This window comes from Marmota marmota, unplaced genomic scaffold, assembly GCF_001458135.2.
Source record: "Marmota marmota marmota unplaced genomic scaffold, marMar, whole genome shotgun sequence".
Taxonomy (NCBI): Eukaryota; Metazoa; Chordata; class Mammalia; order Rodentia; family Sciuridae; genus Marmota; species Marmota marmota.
In genome coordinates, this window is record NW_025999998.1 from 6492539 (window position 1) to 6517650 (window position 25112).

Genomic DNA, 25112 nt, shown 5'->3' on the forward strand with positions numbered 1-25112 from the left:
GAGAGAAAGGGATTCAGTTTCATTTTGTTGCATATGGATTTCCAGTTTTCCCAGCACCATTTGTTGAAGATGCTATCCTTCCTCCATTGCATGCTTTTAGCCCCTTTATCAAATATAAGGTAGTTGTAGTTTTGTGGATTGGTTTCTGTGTCCTCTATTCTGTACCATCATGAATACATTTTTAAGAGACAAAATATTACATGTTTTGTCTGTACTTTCCTGGAGTTGAAACGATATTTTTATAACTCAGATATTCTTATTCTACTCCCTCGACTTATTGACACCTGAGACCTTGTTGGTGTGGCACTTATTTTTAATTATAATTTTTCCTTGATATCCATGGGAAATTGGTTCCAGGACCTCAAAGAATCCCCAAACCCACCAATACGCAATTTCCTTATAACGAATGATACAGTATTGACTTATAACCTATACCCACCCTCCCATATATTTAAATCATAGCCATATTACTTATATGCAGTGTAAATAGTTGTTATTCTGTATTGTTTGGGGAATAATGACAAGAATATGTCTGTACATGTTTAGTACTGATGCATTTTTAGAAATATTTTCTATCCGCAGTTGGTTGAATATGTGGATGGGGAACCTATGGAAATAGAACCTATAAATATAGAGGGCTAGCTGCATTGTTGTTATTAATAATGTAAATGGAGTGTTATGGTAGTTTAATTTATAAAATTAAAATATTTAATAAAAAACTCTGACAATTTTTTGAAGTATTAAAATTCCACTGTTTTCCTTTTTAGGCTTCCTAGCCAGGTTTGAGTTAATACAGCTAGTGCCTCCAGGTAATGTGCCAGAAATGCATTTCTACACCAAATTAATTTTAAGAGGATTTTTACATGACAAAATGGGGACTGGCATTTAAACACTGAGCCTTTATATAACATATAACTTCTTATGCTTATATGTTTATATATGTGACCTTACTGTGTTTTTCTCTTTGAGATTTAGTTGTCTCATTCATAAAATTAGAGGATAGCTGTTATATCTTGGGGTTGTGGTGAGAATTAAAAAGTATATATGGAATCAGCCAAAGGTGTCTTATCAATGGATGAATGGATAAAGAAAATGTGGTATATATGCACAATGAAGTTTTATTCAGCCATAAAGCAAAATGAAATTATGGCCTTTGCAGGAAAATAAATGGAACTAGAGACCATCTTGTTCAGAGAAAAAAGTCAAACTCAAAAAGTCAATGGTCAGTTGTATGTTTTCTCTCATGTATAGAAGCTAGAAAGGAAAAAGGAAACAAAGGTCAGGGTGGATCTCCTAAAAATCAAAGGGCGATCAGTAGACCAAAGGGAGCAAGGGGTGGGAGGCAGAGAGGGAGAGGGGAAAAGTTAGGAAGTGATATTAGCCAAATGATATTGTTATATTGTGTGCATGTGTGAATATGTAATAGCAAATTCCATCAATATGAACAACTATAATGCATCAATAAAAATGTAGAAAAAAGTTTTTAAAAAGTGTACATAATATATACTTCTCCTCTGCCAATCTATTGACAATTCCAGGACATTTTTTGTCACCCCAGAAATAAACCCCATACACAGCAGTTATTCCTCATTCCCTCTTCCGTCTAGCCCCTGAGCACTGCTCATCTACTTTATGTCTCAATTGATTTGCCAATTCTAGAATTTCATATAAATGGAAAGCTACACTATGTGGCTTTTTAGGTCTGGATCTTTAATTTAGCCTAATATTTTCAAGGTTTAGGCATGTTGTAACATGTATCAGAGCTTAATTCCTCTTTATGCCCAAATAATACTCTTGTATACTCACCATATTTTGTTTATACATGTATATGTTGATAAAAATTGGAGTTGTTTCCACTTTTGGGAGATTATAAATAGTGTTGTTATGAACATTCACATACACATCATTGTGTATTTCTTTTAGTTCTCTTGGGTGAGTGTGGTTTTCTACATTATACAATAAATCTGTCAAACTTTTTGGGAAACTGCCAAACTGAGTATGGTTTTTCAACATTTTTAGATGGTTGAATAAAAATTTTCAAGAGAAGAATATTTAGTAATGTGAAAATTATATGAAATTCAGATTTTATCATCTAAAATAAAGTTTTACTGGAACATAGCCACATTCATGTTTAAGTATTACTTGTAGCTCTTTCACAGCACAGTGACAGAGTTGAGTAGTTGTAACCAGATGGCCTGCAAAGCCTAAAATATTTACTATCTGTTCCTTTATAGAAAAAGTTTGTGACCCCTCTGCTACAATCATGGGACTCTAGGAGGAACCCATTCTCTGATGCTTTTGCATTGAGTCTTGAGACCTGAGCTGGTCAGAGAGGGTACAACCAGCTAATCTCATAAATAGTCTTTGAGCATGGCTCTGTGATTTTAGGGCTTTATATCTCTATGGTGTGTGTGTGTGTGTGTGTGTGTGTGTGTGTGTGTGTGTGTGTGAAAGAGAGAGAGAGAGAGAGGAGAGAGACAGAGAGAATCTAAAACCCAGAAAATTCTCTTGTGATCTTTGATCTTTGCTATTTACACATTTCTGTTTTTTTCTTTCCTGAGACGAAAATAACTTCATAGTCTTTACTTACAAAAAGGATCCAAAAATCACATCATCGTGAAAGAACCATTAAGCATGTTTCTTGGTGTTTCTCTGTGATTAGAGCACATTGTTACAGACTTTTTATATGTGTTATATACATATTCTATTCTTGTTAAAAAGTCAAACTCAAAAAGTCAGTGGTCAGTTGTATGTTTTCTCTCATGTATAGAAGCTAGAAAGGAAAAAGGAAAATTAGATTTTCCTCATTTTATGTCCCTGTTTTATTGTCTTTTTTTTTTTTTTTTCCTTTTTGGTACTGGAAATTGAACCCAGGGACATTTAACCACTGAGCCACATACCCAGCCCTTTTTATTTTTTATTTTGAGACAGGGTCTCACTAAATTGCTTTGGGTCTTGCTAAGTTGCTGAGGCTGGTCTTGAACTTGTGATCCTCCTGCCTCAGTTCCCAAGTCGATGGAATTTCAGGTGTACACCACTGCGGCCATTGCCAGGTTCACTTTTTTTTTAGTTTCCACATCAGAGAGAGAAACTATAACACTTTTCTTTATGTGTCTGACTTATTTCTCTTAGCATGATGTCATCCAGTTTCATTCATTTTTCCTGCTAATGACAGGATTTCATTAAGTCTGAATAATATTCCATCATTTCTAATGATAATCTATACCTTGATTTTTGATAGCCATGAAAACCTTAATTAATTTACTTGTGTTTTTAAAGGGCTATAAACAGAATATCTGCAATATTTTGGGTTGGATTTTCTTATTCTACCTAGTTCACCTAGTTACCCATAGTTTAAAATTTTTCAATATCTATCTATTTTCCATAGTGTTATCCTTACATTTTATTGAGCATTTAGATTTTGTCTTTCACATATTTATAAAAATTATTTTTCCTTGGTTTATTTATGAAGAGTAGAATTACTAAATTAAACTGTGCCTTGTGAATCTGGGGTTAACTGATCACCCATAAGGTTCACTGCTACATCTGCATCTACAAGGCAGAGCATACCCATTCCCCATATCCAGCAGATAATAAGGTCCAGCTGAATATTGTCATTTGGATTTACTGTGTTTACAAAATGTGTAATAATTCATTTTTTAGATTGATTTTTTAATTTGTTCTAATTAGTCATACATGACAGTAGAATGCATTTTGACACATTTATACTTAAGTGGAGTATAACTCCATAATTCTTTTGATTGTACATGATGTAGAGTTATACAGGTCATGTAATCATATATGCACATAGGGTAATAATGTCCAATTCATTCTACTATCGTTCCTACAATAATTTCTTTAAGATATATTTTACCATGTTTTATAGCCCCTTTTAAAAAAAGGTGATTTGTGAAAATCCTACATTTGAAATTGGCTTCTTAAAAATTTCCATTTTACTATATTGTGAATTGTTTGCTTCCTTTTCTTCTATATTAAGTGACTGTCAATGTCCTTGATTAATTGTGGTGTTTGGTTGCAAAGTCCTGACATTTTAACCTATGTCTTTAGTTAGTTATAGTCAATACATATATATTTCCTCTTTTTTTGATTCAGTGTTTTGGTATTTTACATGTGAACGTTCCTTTTTCTTAAGAGAGCATGAGAGAGGGAAAGTGAACCTGGCAGATGCCTCAGCTAAAGAATGGGGGCAGTGGAGGATTTTGAGTGAGGATCATATTCCTACCCATAATGATATATCACCAGAGCAAGTCAAGGGCCCCTGTGAAGTGATGTAGACCCAGGCAGCTATAGTTCTTTCTTCTACTTCTTGGTCAGCCCCTGCAAACAGAAAAGAACCCCACTCTGTCTGAATTTAGGGATAGACACTCTTGGATATGTCGTTACTTTTTAAGGCAGACAGAACAGAGCAGATAGATGCCTCCTACCTGCTGTTCAGAAATTCTTAGTGAAGGTTTTTCAGCCAAAAAGTGACAGGCTAAAAATCAGGCCATTGAGTTTTTTTCCATAAGTTTTTTTTATTACTTGACCTAATTTTATGTTCAAACATATATCACTGCTAAGTGGCAAGTTATATTTTAATATACTAATAAGGTAGAAGTATGCTTATTTTGGTCTTATTTAATTTTGCATGAATTAAAAATTAAAAATTACCTAAATACCTCACTGTACAAAATTTAATTAACATAGAAGTATATAGACTCATTCATCAACAACTCCTAACAGATACTTCATTAACAATTAGTTGCATATGTTTTTAGATCTTTTAAAATGCATTTGGTATATATCATGCATTTAGTATATTTAACCAACCTTAAAATAACACATGCACACACCTCTACATACTGAATATGTGAGGTGCACACTATATTTTTGTAGATGTGGTGTATGTTAAATATGTGCATTTTGCAACTGCTTTTAAAATTTAATTCATGTTGAACCGCTGCATATTTTTTATGTGACCAAAATCCATTTTTGAGAAGGCTACGAAAATAGTTGTCTGTAAATAATGATGATTGGAGAATATTTAAGCTGAGTGCATCCATACTGGTTCTAACTCACAAGTTAATCATATGCAAAGTGGGAGCCTTATTTTGCTTGTTTTCTTTTTGTCCACAATCCTCCAATTTCAGATTATAATTTTAGTGGAATTAAGTTTAAATTACTCAAAATAACAATTTCACTCAGCTACAGATGCCATGCAGATTAACGGATTAATTGTTCAGCATATGTTATTGAGGGTATACTTCACATGTGTCTACCCTGTGCCAGTCTTTCTGGTATGATACTAGTGACTCCAGGCACTAATTGGAGGTAGTGAGCCCTCTGGATCTGCAGTCCTTGATACTAACCTCTTGCTTAAAGTCTTGTGTGGGCTGCACTGTGGGGTCACACAGGCTACATTTAGACCAATTTTTCTTTGGCTGATTTGTTATCTTGCTGTATTTTGCTGTATATATTACTTTATTGTTTGTTACTTTTTGCTTCTCTTTCACTTAACCATGGAAAGACATTTTCCCATTAGAATAGGAATACAAATAGTGTTACTAAGATTTACATATGGCTTTATGCTAAAGAATGAAGAAGTCCAGTGATTTTGCTTCCAAAAATTAATGATCCCTTTGGCTCTTAGTTTACAAAGATGGGAAAAAACTATGGACACAGGGGGGCAGTATAATCCTGTTTGACAGTGAGCTCGGTACTTTTTATTAATCTCCTAAGCAAATACCTTATCTTTGGGTAATCCATGTATATTCAGTATAACTGTAAAATCCTATTTTAATAGGCACCCATTTACTTAATCAGAGCTTGATTTTATACTTCACCAGTTGTGTTCACTAGGTGCCAGCACGGAAAGTAGTTTCTATGAAAGTCAATTACTGGGAGTAAAGAGATAAAGAGGAGGTGGGAAACAGGTGGGAAGGTGAGTATAATTCTAAGATTAGTCTTCAGTTTCGTTTACTTCATTTACTTTGTTTGCCTCAGCTGAACTGCTTTTGAATTCTTACTTTGCCATGTGGGCATCATGAAATGTCTTAAATTCTGAGAGCTTCAGTTTCCCTGTCTGTAAAGAGAGAATCAAATTATATTCTCTCTCTAGAATCATACTGTCAACTCTGATATGCTCCATAAATGTTAAAGATTTCTAAAAACCAATGTTATTAAAATTATTGTTCTTCTTAAAGACACATTCATTTCCATTTTTTTTTCTTTTTTTGGTTAGATGATGCTACTATCTATGCCATTAGCCTATGGAGAACACTGAGTTCTTTCAAACACTTCATTTGTCCTGAGACTTGCTCAGCCTGTGAATGAGTTCATTATTTATAACTTTGACTCTTGTTGTAACTTCCCCTTAATATGCTGACATTTTCACACTTGGTGGCAGTTTGGGTGTCTGGAAAATGACCAAACCAGAGAAACTGTATTAAGAAGCTTTATAGCCTTCTATTTATTTTTCTAAATTGTTTCAGTCTATTTTTTAAAAAATATTTATTTTTTAGGTGTAGATGGACACAACACAATGCCTTTATTTTTATGTGGTGCTGAGGATCGAACCCGGGTCCCGCCCGTGCTAGGCGAGCTCTCTACCGCTGAGCCACAATCCCAGCCCCTTGGTCTATTTTTAATCTTATTATTCCGAATGTAGTAGATGAGCTCACTTCCACTTCTTTGACCTCTTATTTTAATCTAAATTCTTGCTGCATATAGAAATAATAATTTAGTGTTGTCATTTTGGATGCAGTGACAAGAACTAGCTGAAAACATTTGAAAGGTAAGAGGACAAAGGAAAAGCCTATTTCATACCACACATCTAGGTATTTGTTCCCATCAGGAATGTAACCATGTTCACAGAGACCAGAGTAGCGCTGGGACAACCCTTAGGCAGGTTTTGGGGAGCAGTCATGACAATGACAGGTAATGTCAGATGCTCTGCTTCATGTTACATGTGTTTTGTCATTTGTCCTTACAGTACCCCTAAGGTTAGGTAACTAGGATGATTTGTATATTTACCTAAAGAGAAAGCTGAAGTTATAACATTTGCATAATTACCTAGGGTCACATAGCTGATAGGTGGTGAAGCAGGGATTTGAAGCCAACTTTTACTGACTCTGGAACCTGAGTTTTTATCCAGTGGGCCACAGCCTTCAGTAGAAAGCTGCTTTTGTGTTGCTAGTGATAGGGAAGGAAACTGGTACACCACTTCCCATTTTTATGTTGTACTTCATTGTTCAGTTGGAGGAAGAGTCTGTTTTGGGCCAACAAGGGTGGAGAGGTCACACCTGTCACAGAGAACACTGTAAAGGGAGCACTGATGAAAAGGGAGGCTGGGATAAGACTAGTAAATGAAGCAGAAGACTGATCTCAGAATTGTACTCACCTGCCCACCTGTTTCCTCACCTCTTCTTTATCTCTTTACTCCCAGTAATTGACTTCCATGGAATCTACTTCTTTTCACTCCTGGCACTTATAACTCTTTTTTTAAAAATGTTTTTTAGTTATACATGGGCACAATATCTTTATTTTGTTTATTTATTTTTATGTGGTGCTGAGGATTGAATCCAGTGCCTCAAATGTGCGAGGCAAGTGCTCTGCTACAGAGCTACAACCCCAGCCCAGCACTTACAACTTTTAACTATACATTTATTTTTTGAGGTTTTGGTGCATTAATTTTAAATATATTATTTTTAATGTGTTAGTAATATTTAATGTATTAGCACTTGCGGACTACAGACTCCAGAAGGGCAGGAATTGTGTTTATCTTGTTCACCTGTATATATCCATTCTTTAGTACTCTTGGCACATAGTAGGTTCTCAACAAATATTTCTTGAATAATGAATGAAAAAAATCATTGAAAAATAAATGTAATCCCATCTACTTGGGAGACTGAGATAGAATTGGAAATTTAAGTTCAGACTGGGCAACTCAGCAAGACCCTGTCTTAAATTAAATTAAATCAAATCAAATAGGACTGGGGATACAGCTCAGTGGAAGAGTGTCCCTGGGTTAAGGCCACAGAATCACATACACAAAAAAACTCATTCATTTTCTTGAATGAATATGAGGATTACATTTATCAAGTATTCACTGTGTTAGAATTATGTTGTTCTGTAGTTCTGAAGGCAGCATCCAGTATGCTATACTTTACTGTTCTTCTCTGAACATCTTTGGAATTCAGTTTTAAAATGTTTGTCTTTAGGGCTGGGGTTGTAGCTCAGTGGTAGAGTGCTTGCCTTGCATGCATGAGGCCCTGGGTTTGGTCCCCAGCACCACATAAAAATAAACAAATAGAAATAAAGATATTTTAAAAAGTTTGTCTTTAATGATAATTCAAGGGGTCTGTGAAAGATGCTGACATTGTGACTCCTTTTTAGAGATGATTGTCTTAGTCTGCCCTGTAATTGTTGAACTGCCCCGAGTTCACACCTTTTTAGGGGCAGCCCTGTCAATAGAATAGTGAACAGAAAAGACAAAGTCAGTGTTTTCATAGAGGAAGCAGATCATGAATAAATACATGAACAACGACAACAACAACAGTGATAAATGTGATATCAAAAATAAAATAGAGTGATGTAATGTGGAACACTCCTTTGGGCTGAGTTGCTAACTTTCTGATGAGATGATACTTAAGTCAAGTCAATCATTTGATAGGAGGGAGCCAGCCATTCAAGGGCTGGGGGGAGGAATACTACAGGGAGAACAGTAGGACAAAATTCTGTAATAGAGGAGAACTTAGTATGTTTGAGGGACAGCAAGGATGGGCAGCAGTGATGACAGGAAACAACCCAGGGGGAGGATAATAAATAAAGTAGGAGAAGGTGACGAGAGGCCTGATTATGTAGAGTCTTGAAGGCTGGGGTAAGTTGCTTAAGTTTTATTTTAATATTTGGGAAGACTATTGGAAGGTTTTAAGCAAATGAAAGGCACAGTTTGATGTACTTAAAATAACACAGAGTGTGGAGAATAGGTTTGGTGGGCGATGGAAGCCGGGGGATCACCTAGGAGGCCATAGCAGTGACCCAGGAGAGAGGTTAAGGGGTGGGGCATGGAGTTAGGGTGGTAACTATAAAGATGAAGCAAAGGAAGCAGATTTTAGATTTACTTTGGAGATAGAGTTGACAGAACTTGCTAATGGAGAGCTGAATTTTTTTGGGGAAAATATGACTTCTGGTTCGGGCCTGTTAGGATGAAGAAACTATAATGCATTTAGGATGAAGCTTGAAAGATGAATAGGATCTCAACACAATGAGAAGGAAGGAATAGCATATCTGTGGGGAATACATTGCAGAGGAGGGAAGGTTGAGGGACGATTCATCATCAGTTGTTGTGGATCATAAGCTGGATCATGTCTGGGAAGGCAAGTGGAAAGAAAATCAATATAATATTCCAACTGTAATATAAGGGAAAAATAAAAGGACAGATGTTTATAATAAAATGATATGCATGTCAGTTCATAAAACTGAGCATAGTGACGTATTTAAATGTGACATGGTTTTCAAAATGCCAGACAGGTCTTGATGAAGATTCAAACAATACAAAGTAAAATTTTTCCTTGATATATGCTATACCCGCATTCTTAGAAAATTCAGTTTATTTTAAAATCACACAAAAAATGCTTAGTACTTATACGTAACATAGATTTAAGGTCTTGGCTCAGATATTCATCAGGCAATTTTAGCCTGAAAGAATGTCTTATAGGACTATAGAAAATCATGCAGATAGCCCATTGTCCAAGAGGCAGGAGTATTGTGAGCACTGCAGGACACCCTACCACCTTTGGCTCCTGCCCATAAAATGCCTCACAAATGACCAGAATGTCCCTGGGGTTGATGAGAACCACCTTATGAGAACCACAGGTTTAGCTGTTCTCTGGGCCAGTGGCACCCCTGTTTGGCAGACAATGAACCCCAATCTAAATAAGTAATCTTTGTGTATGCAGGGGTGTGTCTGCCTTGTTCCTATCTATTCCTGGGGTGTGGCCAAGGTTTGTCCTTGGTAAATATTTGGTGAGGGAAAGAATGAAAGAATGGTTGGAAAGATAAGTTCTCTTCTTTGTTCTGTTTTGTGGAGCAACCCTTTAGTTTCTTTAATCTGTTATGACTTGAGAGAATTGTTAAACATTATCCATGAGATAACGAAATAGTAGAAATTATTTTCCCCTTGAAAAACAAGTGCTGGTACCAAAATGTCTATTTTTACTTATTTGTATCTCCGCCATAGTCTGTCTGAACTTTTATTTTGTTAAACGTGGGTGAAGATACACATATTTGTGCTTTTCTCCTTCTTTTCTAGTGTGGGAAGAGTTGGCCTACTATGAAGAAAACACACGAGATTTTCTTTTCCCTGAGCCCAAGTTGACACCTTCACATCCTGGAATACATAGAGAGGTGCTTATGAAGACAGCCATAGGTTTTCCAGTAAGTGATCTTGCTCATCTGGGCTTCTATTGGGAGAGAAATTCTTGAAACATGAACATTTTATTCTCAACAGTGTTGATCTTGGACAGATAACTTTATCTTGCTTAGTACCTCACTGCTGTTCAGGGCCCTGTTTAGATGCCCTGCTCAAGATACCAAATTATACTTATTTCTACCATTGATATGATGGTGGAAGTCTTATTATCCATTCAGGCTAAATCATTGACATAGTTGCATTATCACATAGCTATACAAGCAAATTGATATCTCAACTTCTTCTTATTGTGGATTAACAGAAAGATTTATTTAGTCATAGCAATTATGACTAAGTAAATAAGCAATAGTGGTAATGTTATCTCTCATTTATTTTGTGCCTTCAACTTTTTATGCATAATATTTTTCTCCTAACATCTCTCAAGTTAGCCAAGGCAGATCTTATGGCCTTTATTTAACAGAGGGGAAATTGACAGAGGCCCACTAATTGTTATCACTGAAGGATCTTTCTTTTTTTTGTGTGTGTTTTGGTTTTTTGTTTGTTTGTTTTTGGTACTAGGGATTGGACCTAGGGATGCTTAACCCACTGAGTTATATCTCCAGCCATTTTTATTTCTATTTTGAGACAAGTAGCTCAGGGCCTCACTAAGTTGTTGAGCTTGACTTTGAACCTGTGATCCTCCTGCCTCAGCCTCCTGAGCCGCTGGGATTATAGGCATACGCCACCGTGCCCAGCCTAATGTCTGTATCTTTAAGCCCTTCAATATTTTTGAGACTTTGGCAAATATTACTGAAACTATTTTTTCCCCAACATCATTATCTTGTATCAATTATACTCATGGTCTTATGATATGCTTGCCTTTATTATGGTGAGTTACTGGGATATCGCTTTTCAGAAATTAAAAGGGAATAAAACTTAAAGAGAAACTCTTATATTGCCCAAATTCTCTGTTAAATAAAAGTCTTTTGTTTTGTTACATGGGATTGAACTCAGAGACACTTAATCACTAAGCCATGTCTCCAGCCCTTTTTAATCTTTTATTTAGAGACAGGGTCTCACTAAGTTGCTTAGGGCCTCCCTAAAGTGGTGTAGATGGCTTTGAGATCCTCTTGAGTCAGCCTCCCATGCCACTGTACAAGTCATCTTTAAACACTGGGCTGGAATCCAGCAGAATATCAAGACAAGGAAAAACACACTATCTTATGTTTTTCACATTATCTGTTTAACTTTATGGGCATAAACAGAAAGAAGGACTTGTAAGATGCTGTGTTTATAGTTATTTATAAATGTACATAATCATCAGAGAAGGAATTTTAAAAATGTATGGAAATAGTTTCTTACAATTACATTACTTCTATCAATTCTTACAATTACATTAATCGCACTATATTTTAAACAGTTTGTAAAAAGAAGGGCTCTGTTTCTCTCAAATATTCCAAAAAACAAAATAAAAACTGTGGCTGAAGTTTTAATGAGAGCTCTTGTTCATTGTGTGCTCACTAGATAGCAGGTACTATGCTGAACTCATTACATGGATTTTCTTGTTAAAACCTTCTTCACCTTGTGAGCACTTTGTTCTGCTTTTCTTTTTCCTATTGTGTGGATGGAAAGCTGGTTTAGGGGGGTTTCAGAAATGTACTGAAGATCATAGAGCTGGTGAGTAGTAGATCAGGGGTCCTTATGTTTCATTGTTGGCACTCTTAGTGCATGATGCTAATTCTCTTGTATTTATTACAGCCCACTCCTACTTTTTTCCATTAACATTGTAGGAAGTTATTCATTTTATTCTCTTAATTTATCAATTCATTAATAATTAGATTTCTTTCCTTTACTAAATGGGATTTTTTTTTGCATTTCCATATATATGTATTTTAAATTTCACTTGGTACTTTAACAGTCTTCTAGACAGTATGGTAATGAGGAAAAATAGCAGCATCAGTTTAGGAAACAAAATTCATTTTGAGTTTGGAAATAATTCTGATGAATATGAATATTTGATATAAGATATAAAACAAGTTTTTCAAAGACAAGAAAAGAGAATCTTTATCTATCCCTCCTTCTAGTTATCTCATTCAATTTCATTGTCCCTTGATAAACAGAGTAACTAATAGCATGGACACTGGATAAGTTATTCAAACTGTATATTAGTTTAATCATCTACTAATGGAGATCTATTAAGACCTGCTTCATGGAGTTATGTTAGGATTAGAGGAGTTAATATTTTCAACATACTTAGTTCTGGATCTAGTAAATAATACATATTATGTAAGTCTTTAGCTATTCTTATTATGTATATATTTTCGATAATATGTGGATTATGCCAACCACAGAAGGGCAATTAGGTTCTTGCATGATTTCAAGTTAGGATGAGATATGGAAAGAACTGTTTCTAGTAATTTAATTACTTCTTTTATGCTATTTTATTTTTAGGGCATTGCTCCCAAACTAGAGTTTTCTACAAGGACAGCCATCCGAGAATGTATGTTTCTGCATAGAAACAGATTTCATGTAAGTATAATCAAAAGACAGCAATAGAAATGACAGAATTTTTTCCACAAACTTAAATTTTAAATGCAACTGAACAAATAGAAACCTGTAAAGTTTTTTGCTAGGTTTCTATATTCGCACTGTTCGCTCAGCCTATCACATTAGAGTGGATATGTTTGGCATATATTTGGTATGGTGTAGAAGTGGATAATTTAGACATTAAAATCACAAGTTTGACATAATCGACCAGTTATTGTTCTGTTTGTTTGTTGATCTTGTGAACATTTTGTTTTTTAATTGATTTTTTAAAAAATAAATGACAGCAGAATGCATTACAATTCTTATTACACATATCCAGTATAATTTTTCATATCTCTTTTGTATATAAAGCATATTCACACCAATTCATGTCTTTATACATATACTTTGGATAATGATGTCTATCACATTCCACTATCCTTGCTAATCCCCTGTCCCCTCCCTTTCCCTCCTACCCCTCTACCCTATCTAGAATTCATCTATTCCTCCTATGCTCCCCCTACCAACCCCACTATGAGTCAGCCTCCTTTTATCAGAGAAAACATTTGTTTTTTGGGGATTGACTAACTTCACTTAGTATTATCTTCTCCAGCCCCATCCATTTACCTGCAAATGCCATGACTTTATTCTCTTTTATTGCTGAGTAATATTCCATTGTGTATATGTGCCACTTTTTTTTTTTTTTTATCCATTCATCCTCTGCAGGGCATCTAGGTTGGCTCCACAGTTTAGCTTTTGTGAATTGTGCTGCTATAAACATTGATGTGGCTGTGTCCCTGTAGTATGCTGTTTTTAAGTCTTTGGGGATATAGACCGTGGAGGGGGATAACTGGGTCAAATGGTGGTCTTGTGAACATTTTGTTTCCTTCTTTCTTCTGCTGAGGCTTAACTTCAGAGTTGCATCTGCAGTCCATCTTCAGTAGGTATGAAGAGCTCAGGGCACCTGTGCTCATCACCTCCACACTACCATCTTTTTCACTCCTAATTTCTCTTCATCCTCATTTTTTTCAGTCTTTCTTTTACCTTAATGCACATAGCCATTAGAAATTCTTTCTAGAATGGAATGGAGAAGAAATGAAGATAAAATGTAAAGCTTTTTCAAATACTTTAGGACAAGGTAGAATAAAATTAATAGTAAAGTGCTTATCCCTAATCTCATAGTAGTCGTAGAAAATACCTTGAAATTATGAACTACAGATTAAGGGGCACTATTAGAAGGGCCACTAATCTATGAAAATCTATCAGTTCTCACAGAATGGAGACCAGTAATTAATTTTAAGGACGGCATTAGCTACTTTCCCTCCACTATACTGGGGATTAAACCCAGGGGCATTGATTTATATCCCCAGCCCTATTTATTTTAATTTGAGATAGGGTTTCACTAAATTGCCCAGTCTGATCTAAACTTGTCATTCTTCTGCCTCAGCTTCCCTGGTAGCTTACAAGTATGCCACCTTACCAGACATAGTAATTGCTTTTAAATTTCTCTTTATTAGTCCTCCATTTTCTCCAGTTTATTTGTGATATGTTCATGACAATTTTTCAGTCTATCTTTTTCTTCCATTCTACCATTTTAACTTGTTTAACTTCCTTATAGGTCTGCCTTCTAAATGTGAACTTTTAAAATGAATAACTAACAAAAGTATCACATTTATTTTAGAAAATGATAAAATACAGGTAAGAAAAAAGGGGACAAGATAAAAACAAACATCACCTGTAATTATTACCATTTAGAGATAAGCTTGACTTAAAAAAATTATATTCAGTACACATACACATATATTTTTCTATTTTAAAAGATTTGGATCATACCATGAACATATCATTTTGTACATTTTTCACTAGTATTTTTCAAAAGTTCAATTAAATACTATTATATTCAGATTAAATTTTCTTTTATTGTAATATATATTATATATATGTGTATATATATATATGTGTATATATATAATATATATATATTTTACTTCAGGAAGAAAGATGTAAGTCACGAATGCCTTTATCCACATCACGTCGACCAGTGTTTCCCTTAAATAATAAAAAGAAAAAGCCAAAGGAGAACAGTCCTGATAGACAGCCCAGAGGCACTCAGCCCCGGACGCCCTCTCCATATTCCACCAGACGTTTCTTCCTTGACAAACCAGCTCAGATGAACCTTGGAAACAACTTCAAAATCTCTGAAGAAGGGAAGCCTCCTTTCGTGGTTAGACATGTGAGCCTAAAATTACTTTTTGGAATACTTTGGAATGGTCAGGATGTAGATGGTGATGTGAATAAAGGAAGGTTGGGCCATGAAAACAAATGAGTAGTAGTAAATAAAGAGGGAATTCAAATTAAGTAACAACTGTGAATAAATTATGTTCTTTCCTAGAATAATTCCAGGAAGCTCCTCTAAAGGTATCTCATACAGAGAACTTGCTTGGCAAATGTCAACATCCCTATTTTTAATTAAAAAAATTATTCCTAGAGCATATTTCAAGAGTTTGTGAACTGCTGGGAGTTGAAGATAGGCTGGTGTGTACTCCCTCAATTCAAAACTGAAGTTTCATCAGTTTAAAAGAAAACTGCTTTGGTTTTCTCAATGAGATTGGTGTCCCAGCAGCCATACTTTGAAGAGCAGAGAGAATATGTTTGTAGGAAGAAGCAAGGATATGCCATATTCACAGCCATTAATTAGAGGCACTTTAAATTTATCCTGCAGGAAGTAGTGAGCAAATTTAATTGCTTTAGTTCTCTTAATCTCTTTACAATTTTTAAATGTTGTACTATAAAAACAATGGAAAATATGACAAAGTTCAAGAAAATAAATTACCTATAGGCTCACTAACATAGTAAAATCATTATTTCATTTAATTTGGTTCATTTTCTCTGTCTTTTTTGTATTCATAGGTTTTATCGAATTATAATTTTAATGTATTTAGTGTATATACACCTTCATTTCCTGATATATTTTAGTTAGCATTGCTTTTTATTTATTTATTTTTTTGTGCCAGGGATTGAACCTAGGGGTGCTTAACCATTGAGCCACATCCCCAGCCTGCCATTTTTATTTTTTATTTTGATACAGGTTCTTGCTTAATTGCTGAGGGGCTTGCTATGTTGCTTAGGCTGGTTTTGAACTTGTGATCCTCCTGCCTCAGAGCTGCTGGGATTACAGGTGTGAGCCACCATGAACATTGCTTTAAAAGAATTTTCTATATTATTTTATACTCCTCAAAAACATCATTCCATGTTCTAGTTAATGACTTATTCTCCAGAATATTAAATATTGATAATATGTTAAGTTGATATTAAAGTTGCTAGTTGTAATGTTTCTGTATTTGACATATAGTGAGGCATAATAAGTCTGAAAGTCAAGGTACTGTTAAGATGATGTTAAAGTAGTTAGTTTTTAGGAAGTCAGAACTTACTGCTAGAAACTACCAAATAGACAACATACCTACAAATACTCTCAGACTGGAAGGGAATGTAGAAGGCTGAAATGTTACCTTGTGGCAATCCCTTGCTTTCAGAGAGATCCCTGCCTGAGCCAGCAGTGTTCATACTATTTAGAAACATGAAACTCTGTCCTCTCTTTAAAAGATCAAAATAAAGCTTTGCTTGCTTCCTACTCTGCTCCATCCTTATCAGTTATTAGAATGTAATTTGTGTTCAACTTTAGTTCCTTATGCTAACATGTAGCCTGTATCCTCATGTTCTAGCTTCAATGAAGCCTCAGTGAAGACAAGGACAAACAGTTTCTCTAACATACTTGGAGACTGTGATTTTTTTGTTTTTCAACTTTCTCTTTTCCGAGCTATCTAATCAATGATTGAGGAGGAGAAAGGCATTTTTAGGTAATAGGGATAATAGGGATAAGGGATAAAACCTACTTTAGATTGTAGTCTTATTTTTTCTTTATTTTCAGGTGGACAGTGCAAAGCCCTTTGGTGAAAATAGTTCAGAGCATCATTCACGAAAGTCTAGAAGAAAATCTAAGTTTCCAAACTTCCCATTTCCAATAAGAAGAGGTACTAAAGTTTCTTGTTACACCTGTACATAATTCTTATGAGAACAAGTGCATCCTACTTATTTTCTTTCATTTTGAGGAATCAAAAGTTACACTGGACACCATGGGCCTGACTATGAAGGACTCTCCATCTGTGATGTTCGCAGAGGGTGTTCCCATGGAGCTGAGGCAACCAAGCCTCCAAGCCATCAATTGGATAGTCCCCCTTCTATTGAAGGGGACTGTCCTGAGTATTATTGCCCACAAAGTATTGCATTTGTCCTTTGGCAGAGCTGAAAAAGCAGACAGCAGTCTGTCTGGGTGTGAACTCCTTGCAAAGGCACCATTAATAGCTAACAAAAAAGCTATTTTGTCTGCCATTTTTTCCAAGTGGGAAAGAGTAAAAGATTGATGATGATCAGGAGATATAGCATTTGCTATACAAGATTCCCTATCAGTGAGGAGGGAGCCAACTCTATCTGAAGCAGTTTGGTTAAGGCAGGGATCTCAAAACTTTAGATTTCAGGACACTTGTCCATTTTTAAATATTGTTGATTATCCAAAGAGCTTTTGTTGAGGTGGATAATGTCTATCAATATTTAGCATGTTAGAAGTTAAAACTAAGACATGTAAGAAATATAAAACACTAACACAAATTCCATTAGCCATCAGCACAGTGATATTATGACATGTCATGGTAGCCTTTGTTAGGATTGTGAGAAAATGAAAGTGAAAAGAGCAAATCATGGCTTAGTATTATTATGCAAACAATTTGACTTTGAAAATTGTTTAAAAGGTCTCTGGAACCCCTAGGGAGGTTCCTGGAGTACACATGGAGAATTGCTGGGTTAAGGCATTCCTGAGTGTCCTTTACCTTTTGACTTTGATTTGTGAATCATGTCAATAGTGAAGGTCAAGGTAGCCAATTCAACCATTCAACCATTCCTGAACGTAATCAAAATTATTTGATTAGGAAGGGATTGTGGTGGTTCCTTTTCCCTTGTCTCCTGGTAGGACTGGTCTTATCCCATTCCTGACAATAGAGTTCTCTGTCTTAGGCTTAAAGGTTTGTACTCTTAGGGGGCTGCAGAGTCTTTTATGGCAACTCAGGCCAGTATTCTTAGATCATGGTGACTGTCTGATAGTAGCTGACCAAGGTCAGAGTATAGGGTTTGAAGCAGAAAGTGCTTCATCACCTCTGACATTTAATTTAAGTTCTGTGAATTGAAATCATCCACATGGCCTGTAAAAGCAGCACTGTCTTTCCTATTACAGTGAAATCAAGCAGAAGCAAATGTCCTTCCCTGGGAAGGACAAGTTGGGCTTAATGCTGGTTTGAATACAACAGGACTCATATATCACAAGGTCTCAGCCTTTGTCATTTCTTTATCCTGGCAGGTGGAAAACTAAGGTTCCAGAAAGGTTACAGGATCCTTTTTTTCTAATAAGTCTCCATGTGATACTGAAGATACTAGTCCATGGGCTGCACTTTGAGAAGCGAGGGAACAAAAGCCAGCCCTCTGTGCAAGGAGTGCTCAAAATCAGAGCAAGGGGTTCCTAGGCCCCAGGGCAGGTTTGTGGCTATTGTTGCAAGGACCTTAGCACTGCCAATGCCCTGTCCAGCTCAGGGTGGCAGAGGAGAGCTCCTGGGATGAGATGAAAATGCACATATTTGTGACTCAGAAGATATGAAAACTACCAGACTTTGAAAACTCGTTTTTTTAAAAAGTCTTCCTTCTTATTACCAGTGGCAAGGGGGAATTTTCCATCCAGGAAAGGTCCTTGTTACTGCCTAATCCCCAGTCACACTGGGGGAAGCCAGGGTGGCATCAGCATCATCTTATAAATATTTTATTTCAAAATCATTTTTTTCCCAACCTGGAAAAATCCAACTTCACCTTAGTTTTCTCTATGTGAATTTATTACTTCACTTCCTATCATCCTTAGCATTTCTGGTATTCTATATACTTCTCATATTTATTTAGGGTGATAATGATTTCCATCGTTGCTGCTTTATATTTCTCTAAGCTCTTATGTATTCATTGTTTCAATTTAACATTTGTGTCTACCTTGGACAATATACTCAAGAGCTCCTGCATATAATCCTATAAAAACCAAAGAAAATGGCAGAAGAGGCAGAGTATACGAATTTTTTTAGACCCACATTACTTTTTTTTAGGTTCTGAGCATCTAGGCAAATATAGTTTTTTTCTGCATAAGGCTGCATAGAGGTATTGAACTTATTGCTTCACTTTAGGTTTGCTTTACCTTAACCCTTCCCATACATGGTGTCATTAAATTATAACCTCACTTTTGACTTCAAGAAGACAGAAATAGAATTGCAGTGACTAAATGGAGATTTAAAAGTGATAGTGTAATTTACAAGGGAGCATTTAAGATTTTTAATAACTCATTCATGGTCTAAAATTTATATACTGCTGTGGAATAAATGTAACAGCAGTTTTAGGGCTAATGGTAATAATGAGTCATTCAAACACCTGTTCCTCTTTCTTCTAGCTTCTTCTCTTGACAGCATTGCAGCAAACATAAAGGTAATTTTAGAAGTAGCATTTGTAAAATGATTAATTTCCAGCTATCTTATGTCAATTACTGGGTTTTCTGCAATCAGTTGTGGAAATGTATTTCCAGTTAGTGCTGCTTATATGGACTTGCTTTAGTTTAACTAGGGTTTATGCAAAGAGGTGCCCAAGTTCCACTGTACTCTTTGCTTTGGGACTTATTAGTTTCCTCTCCTCTTTTCAATTGTAGGATGAGTTACCTAGGAGGGTGTATATAGGGGCCTATTACCTACTTTATCAGTAGTGATTTTCATTGCTTTTTCTGTAATTGAATGTTTATACATAGAGGTGGTAAATCACTTGTTCTTGAAGTTTGGTTTGTCAAAGTGAAGGCTCAGACTTCTATGGTATGACTTGAAAATATATATGTGCAGAGCAAATTGAATATACTATGCTTCTTATGCCATAGCATTTAAAAAATTTGAATATATATGTGTATATATATATGCATATATATATGTATATGTTTTCCAGACTAATAATCCCCCATCCTCAGAAATCAAATTTCAAAGCATTAATTTATTTTGCCCTATTAATATATGCTAAACACACAGGCTGTGGGTTGTTTTTCCTTGACCTTGACTCCTGAGCATTTTGTCTCTATAGTCTTCTGCATTGCAGTTCCTCTTTCATTTGCAGGGACAAGTATTTTATCATCTTACTCCCAGTTCTCTTCCTTGTCCCACCCAACCCCTGGCTCTAAATTAAGCAAACAAAACAAAAAAAATAAAGAATAATGCACAACTATTGTCATTCAGGTTATCAAAGAGCCAGATGAACGCATTGTCTTAAGGAATGAATCATCATCAAGTTTAAATTCAAGTAAGTTTGGAAAGCCCTTGCCCAAGAACCAAGGGGATGCCGATTTCCACCGGGAAGCTTCACTTGCCATCTCCCAGCAATCCAGCTCTACCAGCCCTCTGGATCAGCCCTTTCTCCGAGAAAGGTTAGCACTCATCTCTGCTTGAAGAGAGCACTGAGGTCTGGCAGCAGAAAAGCCCAGTCACTTCATTAGTTTGCTTTCTGAGGATACCTTGATATGAAAAAAAAAAAAAAATGACTGTTCTTTTTAAAATTTACCCCAAAGTCAGAATTGAGCCTTTTCTCTTGCCTCTGGAAAACATCTCTAAGAAATGGATAGACAACTAACTGGTATAGATACTTTTTATCTATACATTTTTATCTATTGTAAATTTTAAAATTAAAGCTCTTTATTTCATCAGTATAAAAATCTTTGCTATAGAAATCTTAGAAAATAATGAAAAAAAAGTGAAAAACAATTTCTCATAGTCCTGCCAAAGACAAGTGTATTAACATGTGGATGTATTTTCTTTTTCTAGAGATAGTTTGTTTCTTTGTCTACATTATTATCACAGATAATCAAAATACATTTGCATATGTCTGGAGGACAGACCAGAGAGCTAAAAGCTAGAATCTGCATTTGCCAAACTGCACTCTGGGAAGGTGACCAAATGCCCACGTTCCTTGGGTCTGCCCTGAGTTGAGCCCTCTAAGTTCCAGGAATCCTCTGAGTCTTAGGCAAGCCAGCACAGGTGATCACCTTAACTGAAAATAATATTTTAAAGATAGTTATTTTATTTTAAATGGGAAAGATATGCCCATTTTCTTTTCTCTGTGTTATTAGTGAACAGAATAAGAAAGAAATGCCCATACCAAAAGAATACTGTTGATCATAAAGGAATTCATAGTAAATATATCCCAGAACCAAATAGGCCCTGAGATTTTAACAGGAACTACGTAAAATTTGAGGTACACGAGGAAAGTGGCAATCCATTTTCAGTGTTTTTCAGAATGATAGAATAACTATATTAAAATGTTAATTAATTTAAGGAAACAAGGTAATTATTTTAATAATATCTATTAATGTATGGTGAGTTCTTGATTATTGACTTTATTGGAAAATAATATAATATAGATTTTTGAAAACCAGCATTGGCACATTGAGATAGGTGGTTAGACCACACACTTATACCTGTCTCTGTGCCTAGTCTCCATTGACTCCTGGTTTATACTTTTGCCATCAGACTGGAATGTAGCAGGTTGGCAAAATGGGGGGTTATCCCAAATTCAGAAACTTGCAGAAAATTGATTTGATAGACTTTTATTTATTTACTTATTTATATGTGATGCTGAGAATTGAATCCAGTGCCTCATACATGTTAAGCAAGTGCTCTACCACTGAGTCACAAGCCCAGCCCTGGTAGAGATTGATTTGAAATGGAGAGTGGGAAGAACCTTTAACTGATGGTGATTGGGAGACTTGGCTCTCATGCTTGTCTTATAAGTGCTGTTTGATCTCTCACAAATATCCAACCTTTTAGACCTCAGTTTTGTGATCCTTAAGATGAATGTGATGATCAAAGATCCATCTTCTTTCAACCAACAATTAATTCTCTGCTGCCAGAAGTAGGAAAAGCCCACAGCTTTTGTCCGTGTGTTGTATTTATATACATCTTCCAAATTCCTTAGAATCAGTTCAGCAAGCTTTTCTGAGAGACTGAACTGAGTATGCAGTTATTGGGCAACTGTTATGTGCCATTTACACGGTCATGACATGTCTGCTTCCCAGTTGCTTACACACTAGATGAGAAGGCAGACAGAATCCCATCCCATTAAGTATGAAATGGATTGTGTTATGTACTTAATGGAAGTACATTCCAAATGCAGGGGAAAGACGGTGCAGGAGGAGATTAATTCCTTCCTGAGGGAGATCTGGGAAGGCCTCGTTTCTCCTTCTGCCTGTGAAATGGCTTATGCATTCATTCAACCAGACTTTTATGACTGTCTTTATAGAGCAGGTCAGAGATTCTCTGGATGACATAATTGCCTCATGTTTTTTGAGTCAGTATCAGTTGAGATTAGAATTAAGTGTATGGTTAGAGTGTGGAATCTCTATGGTTAAAAGAGTGTCTCAGAGGGAAAACAGGACTGTTAACCAATCTGCTCTGCCTGGAATGGGAATACTTGACATTTAACTTATTTTTTTTAAAATTTTTTATTGTTGGCTGTTCAAAACATTACATAGTTCTTGATATATCATATTTCACACTTTGATTCAAGTGGGTTATGAGCTCCCATTTTTACCCCATATACAGATTGCAGACTCACATCAGTTACACATCCATTGATTTACATATTGCCATACTAGTGTCTGTTGTGTTCTGCTGCCTTTCCTATCCTCTACTATCCCCCCTCCCCTCTCTCCTTCCCCTCTCCTCTCTCTCTCTCTCTCTCTCTCTCTCTCTGACTTCCTGTTACTGTGGCCACGGGGCTTCTATTTTATTTCCTTCCATGTTCCAGGATCTGAGCATCACTTTTGACTGACTGTAGGTGTAATAGAATTTGTACTTTCTCAAAATTTAATTACTAGCAGTAAACGATCAATCAATCCATTGATTAACTACTTATTGATTCCCCCTGACATGGCTCCGAGACAGTTAGGCTGCATTTGGAACACAATCCTTTGGTAATTGGCTTATCCTGCCGGGCGCAGAGGCTTTTGTTAAAAGGCATTTGGGTCTTGGTAAATGGCTTTTTATCTAAGTATTTATTTCTCAGATCTCAGGACTGCTATTGGGAGACATTTTCTGTGTGTTCTGGATTTAGCAGGTAAGACCTGAGATGTAAACATGGAATTCACGTGGCTGCCGATGATATACAGCTCAAGCCATTCAGGCCCTTTAAAAGAGGGTCCCAGGCCCCTTAACTGAGGGTCCCAGGCCCCTTAACAGAGGGTCCTAGGATAACTCATCTTGCCTCATTGTACCTCTGGTAGCTTCCCTGTAAAGCAAAGGTTTGGGGCTCCAGGATCTCTAAGGGTTCAAATTCCTTAACTCTGAGTTTAACTCTTTTTCACAAACAGTCTAGCTTAAAGAGACAGGAAATTTACATATCAAACACCGCTGCAGGCGCAGGTCGCCCAGGCTGCATCCCTCTTGGGGAGATGTGGATGGACGGGATGATGCTTTGAAGTGTGAACACTGAGCACATTCCTTATGCCAGGCACAGGCCAGAGGGAATTGGCCTCAGGTTTCCAAACGTGCACCCCTTTCAAGGTGCAGCCACGTCCCAGTCATCCGCAGGGTGGGGGTGGGGTAGGGGGGTGCATGGAGAAAGGAATTTGGCTGGACCCCCTCTGCCACCCGAGCCCTCTGTGCTCCTTCCCTTCTGTCAAGGCATCGCGTGCCCAGAAAGGTGAACTCACCTCATGGTCAACGTGGGTCTGCCCACTCCTACCCCGTACCACTGCCCAACCCCCCCATGGACCCTGAAGTGAAGAGGAATGAATCTTTGAAAAACCTACTGGTTTGGAAGGTCAGTTTGGACACACAAGTAACTGAACTATGACAGAAGTAGGAACCAAACGACCCCCAAGCACAGAGGCGTCCCCTCCCTGGACCCTCATGGCATCCGATGACGGGACATGACTGGACCCTTGTGAGCCCGCCACTCCCTCGTCTCAGAACCTTCAGGAGCCCCCCACACTCTAGAAGCAAGTCCAAACCCCGGTCAGGACAGACCAGGCCCATCTGGATCCAGCCAGACCTGCCTCTCCCCTCCTGGCCTGCAGCTGTAGGTTTTCGGCCTGGACAGGAGGAAGCAGTTGATGAGTGGGTGGGCTTGGTTTTGAATGACAAGGGAAGTTGAGGTTCATTCTTTGCGCTTAAAATTGCGAACACGCGACCAAAGCCTCAGAACCGCTCTCTTGGTTTCTTTCCTTTCCTGAGAGGCAAACACAGGTCCCTGAAGACCTAGGAGATGGAAAGCTTCTCTCCTTTAAAGAGGACCCAGCATCACAGACTTGGCCGGGCCATGCTGCAATTGTACTTCATGGCGCAGTCCCCTCACCCAGGGAGCCACAGCTACACCAATCTCTTGGTTTTTCAATTAAACCAGGGTCTTTTAGACACATCCCCTGACCCAGGGCCTTTGCACACGTTCCTTTGGCCTGGAAAGTCCTCCCCGCCGTGCCCCCATGCTTCATATTTGGATCTATCTTGTTCTCAGGTCTCAGTGTAAATTTTCTCAGTAAACGTCTCTTCTGATGAGCCCCAAGTCGTTCTTGTCCATCTCACTCCCTGCCTGGCTTCCACACTGCCACTCCACTTTTGTTGCAGTTGTTTTTAACATGATCCCGGGCTAAGCCAGCCCCTTAGCACCAGGACTGACTGTCTTGGCCACTGGCCTGTCTCCAGGGCCTTGGGCAGGGCTTAGCACTAAGGATGACCCCTAAATCACTATTGAATGGATGGACAACCCAACGCAGACGGCTTGGGCTGGAGGAGGTCCTGCTGCGTACCTCGCACTCCTCAGCCCATGCAGATGGACCTTGAAGGTCTCCCAGGGCAAGGTGCCACAGCTGGCAGCGAGGCAGAGCAGCCCCAGGGCCTGTCCCCACACCATCTGCCCACTCTGGTGCCCACCCGTGCCAAGGCTGCCAAACCCCTTGAAGCGGCCTTCAATGGAGGCCTTGTCTTTGAGGCTGCATTCCCCGTGGGAAGCCCTCTGCCTTTCTCCTTTCATGGGGCCTCTTTGCTGCTGGATTGACTGTAATTGTGGAATTTGC

The 25112-nt window shown here is 37.3% G+C and overlaps 1 protein-coding gene across 11 annotated transcripts in view; it reads left to right on the forward strand.

Moving 5' to 3' along the window:
• Spata6l (spermatogenesis associated 6 like) overlaps positions 1–25112 on the forward strand; it is a 64141-nt gene that overhangs the window by 26634 nt on the left and 12395 nt on the right. For 5 of the 11 annotated variants that reach the window (XM_048806822.1, XM_048806827.1, XM_015492874.2 and 2 more), the window contains 7 exons: positions 768–809; positions 10313–10437; positions 12863–12940; positions 14931–15170; positions 16866–16968; positions 19464–19498; positions 20284–20471. In XM_048806822.1, the coding sequence (XP_048662779.1) occupies positions 768–809; positions 10313–10437; positions 12863–12940; positions 14931–15170; positions 16866–16968; positions 19464–19498; positions 20284–20471 (811 nt within the window). The remainder of the gene's footprint in view (positions 1–767; positions 810–10312; positions 10438–12862; positions 12941–14930; positions 15171–16865; positions 16969–19463; positions 19499–20283; positions 20472–25112) is intronic. The other 6 variants (XM_048806829.1, XM_048806823.1, XM_048806828.1 and 3 more) reach the window with 3 other exon arrangements.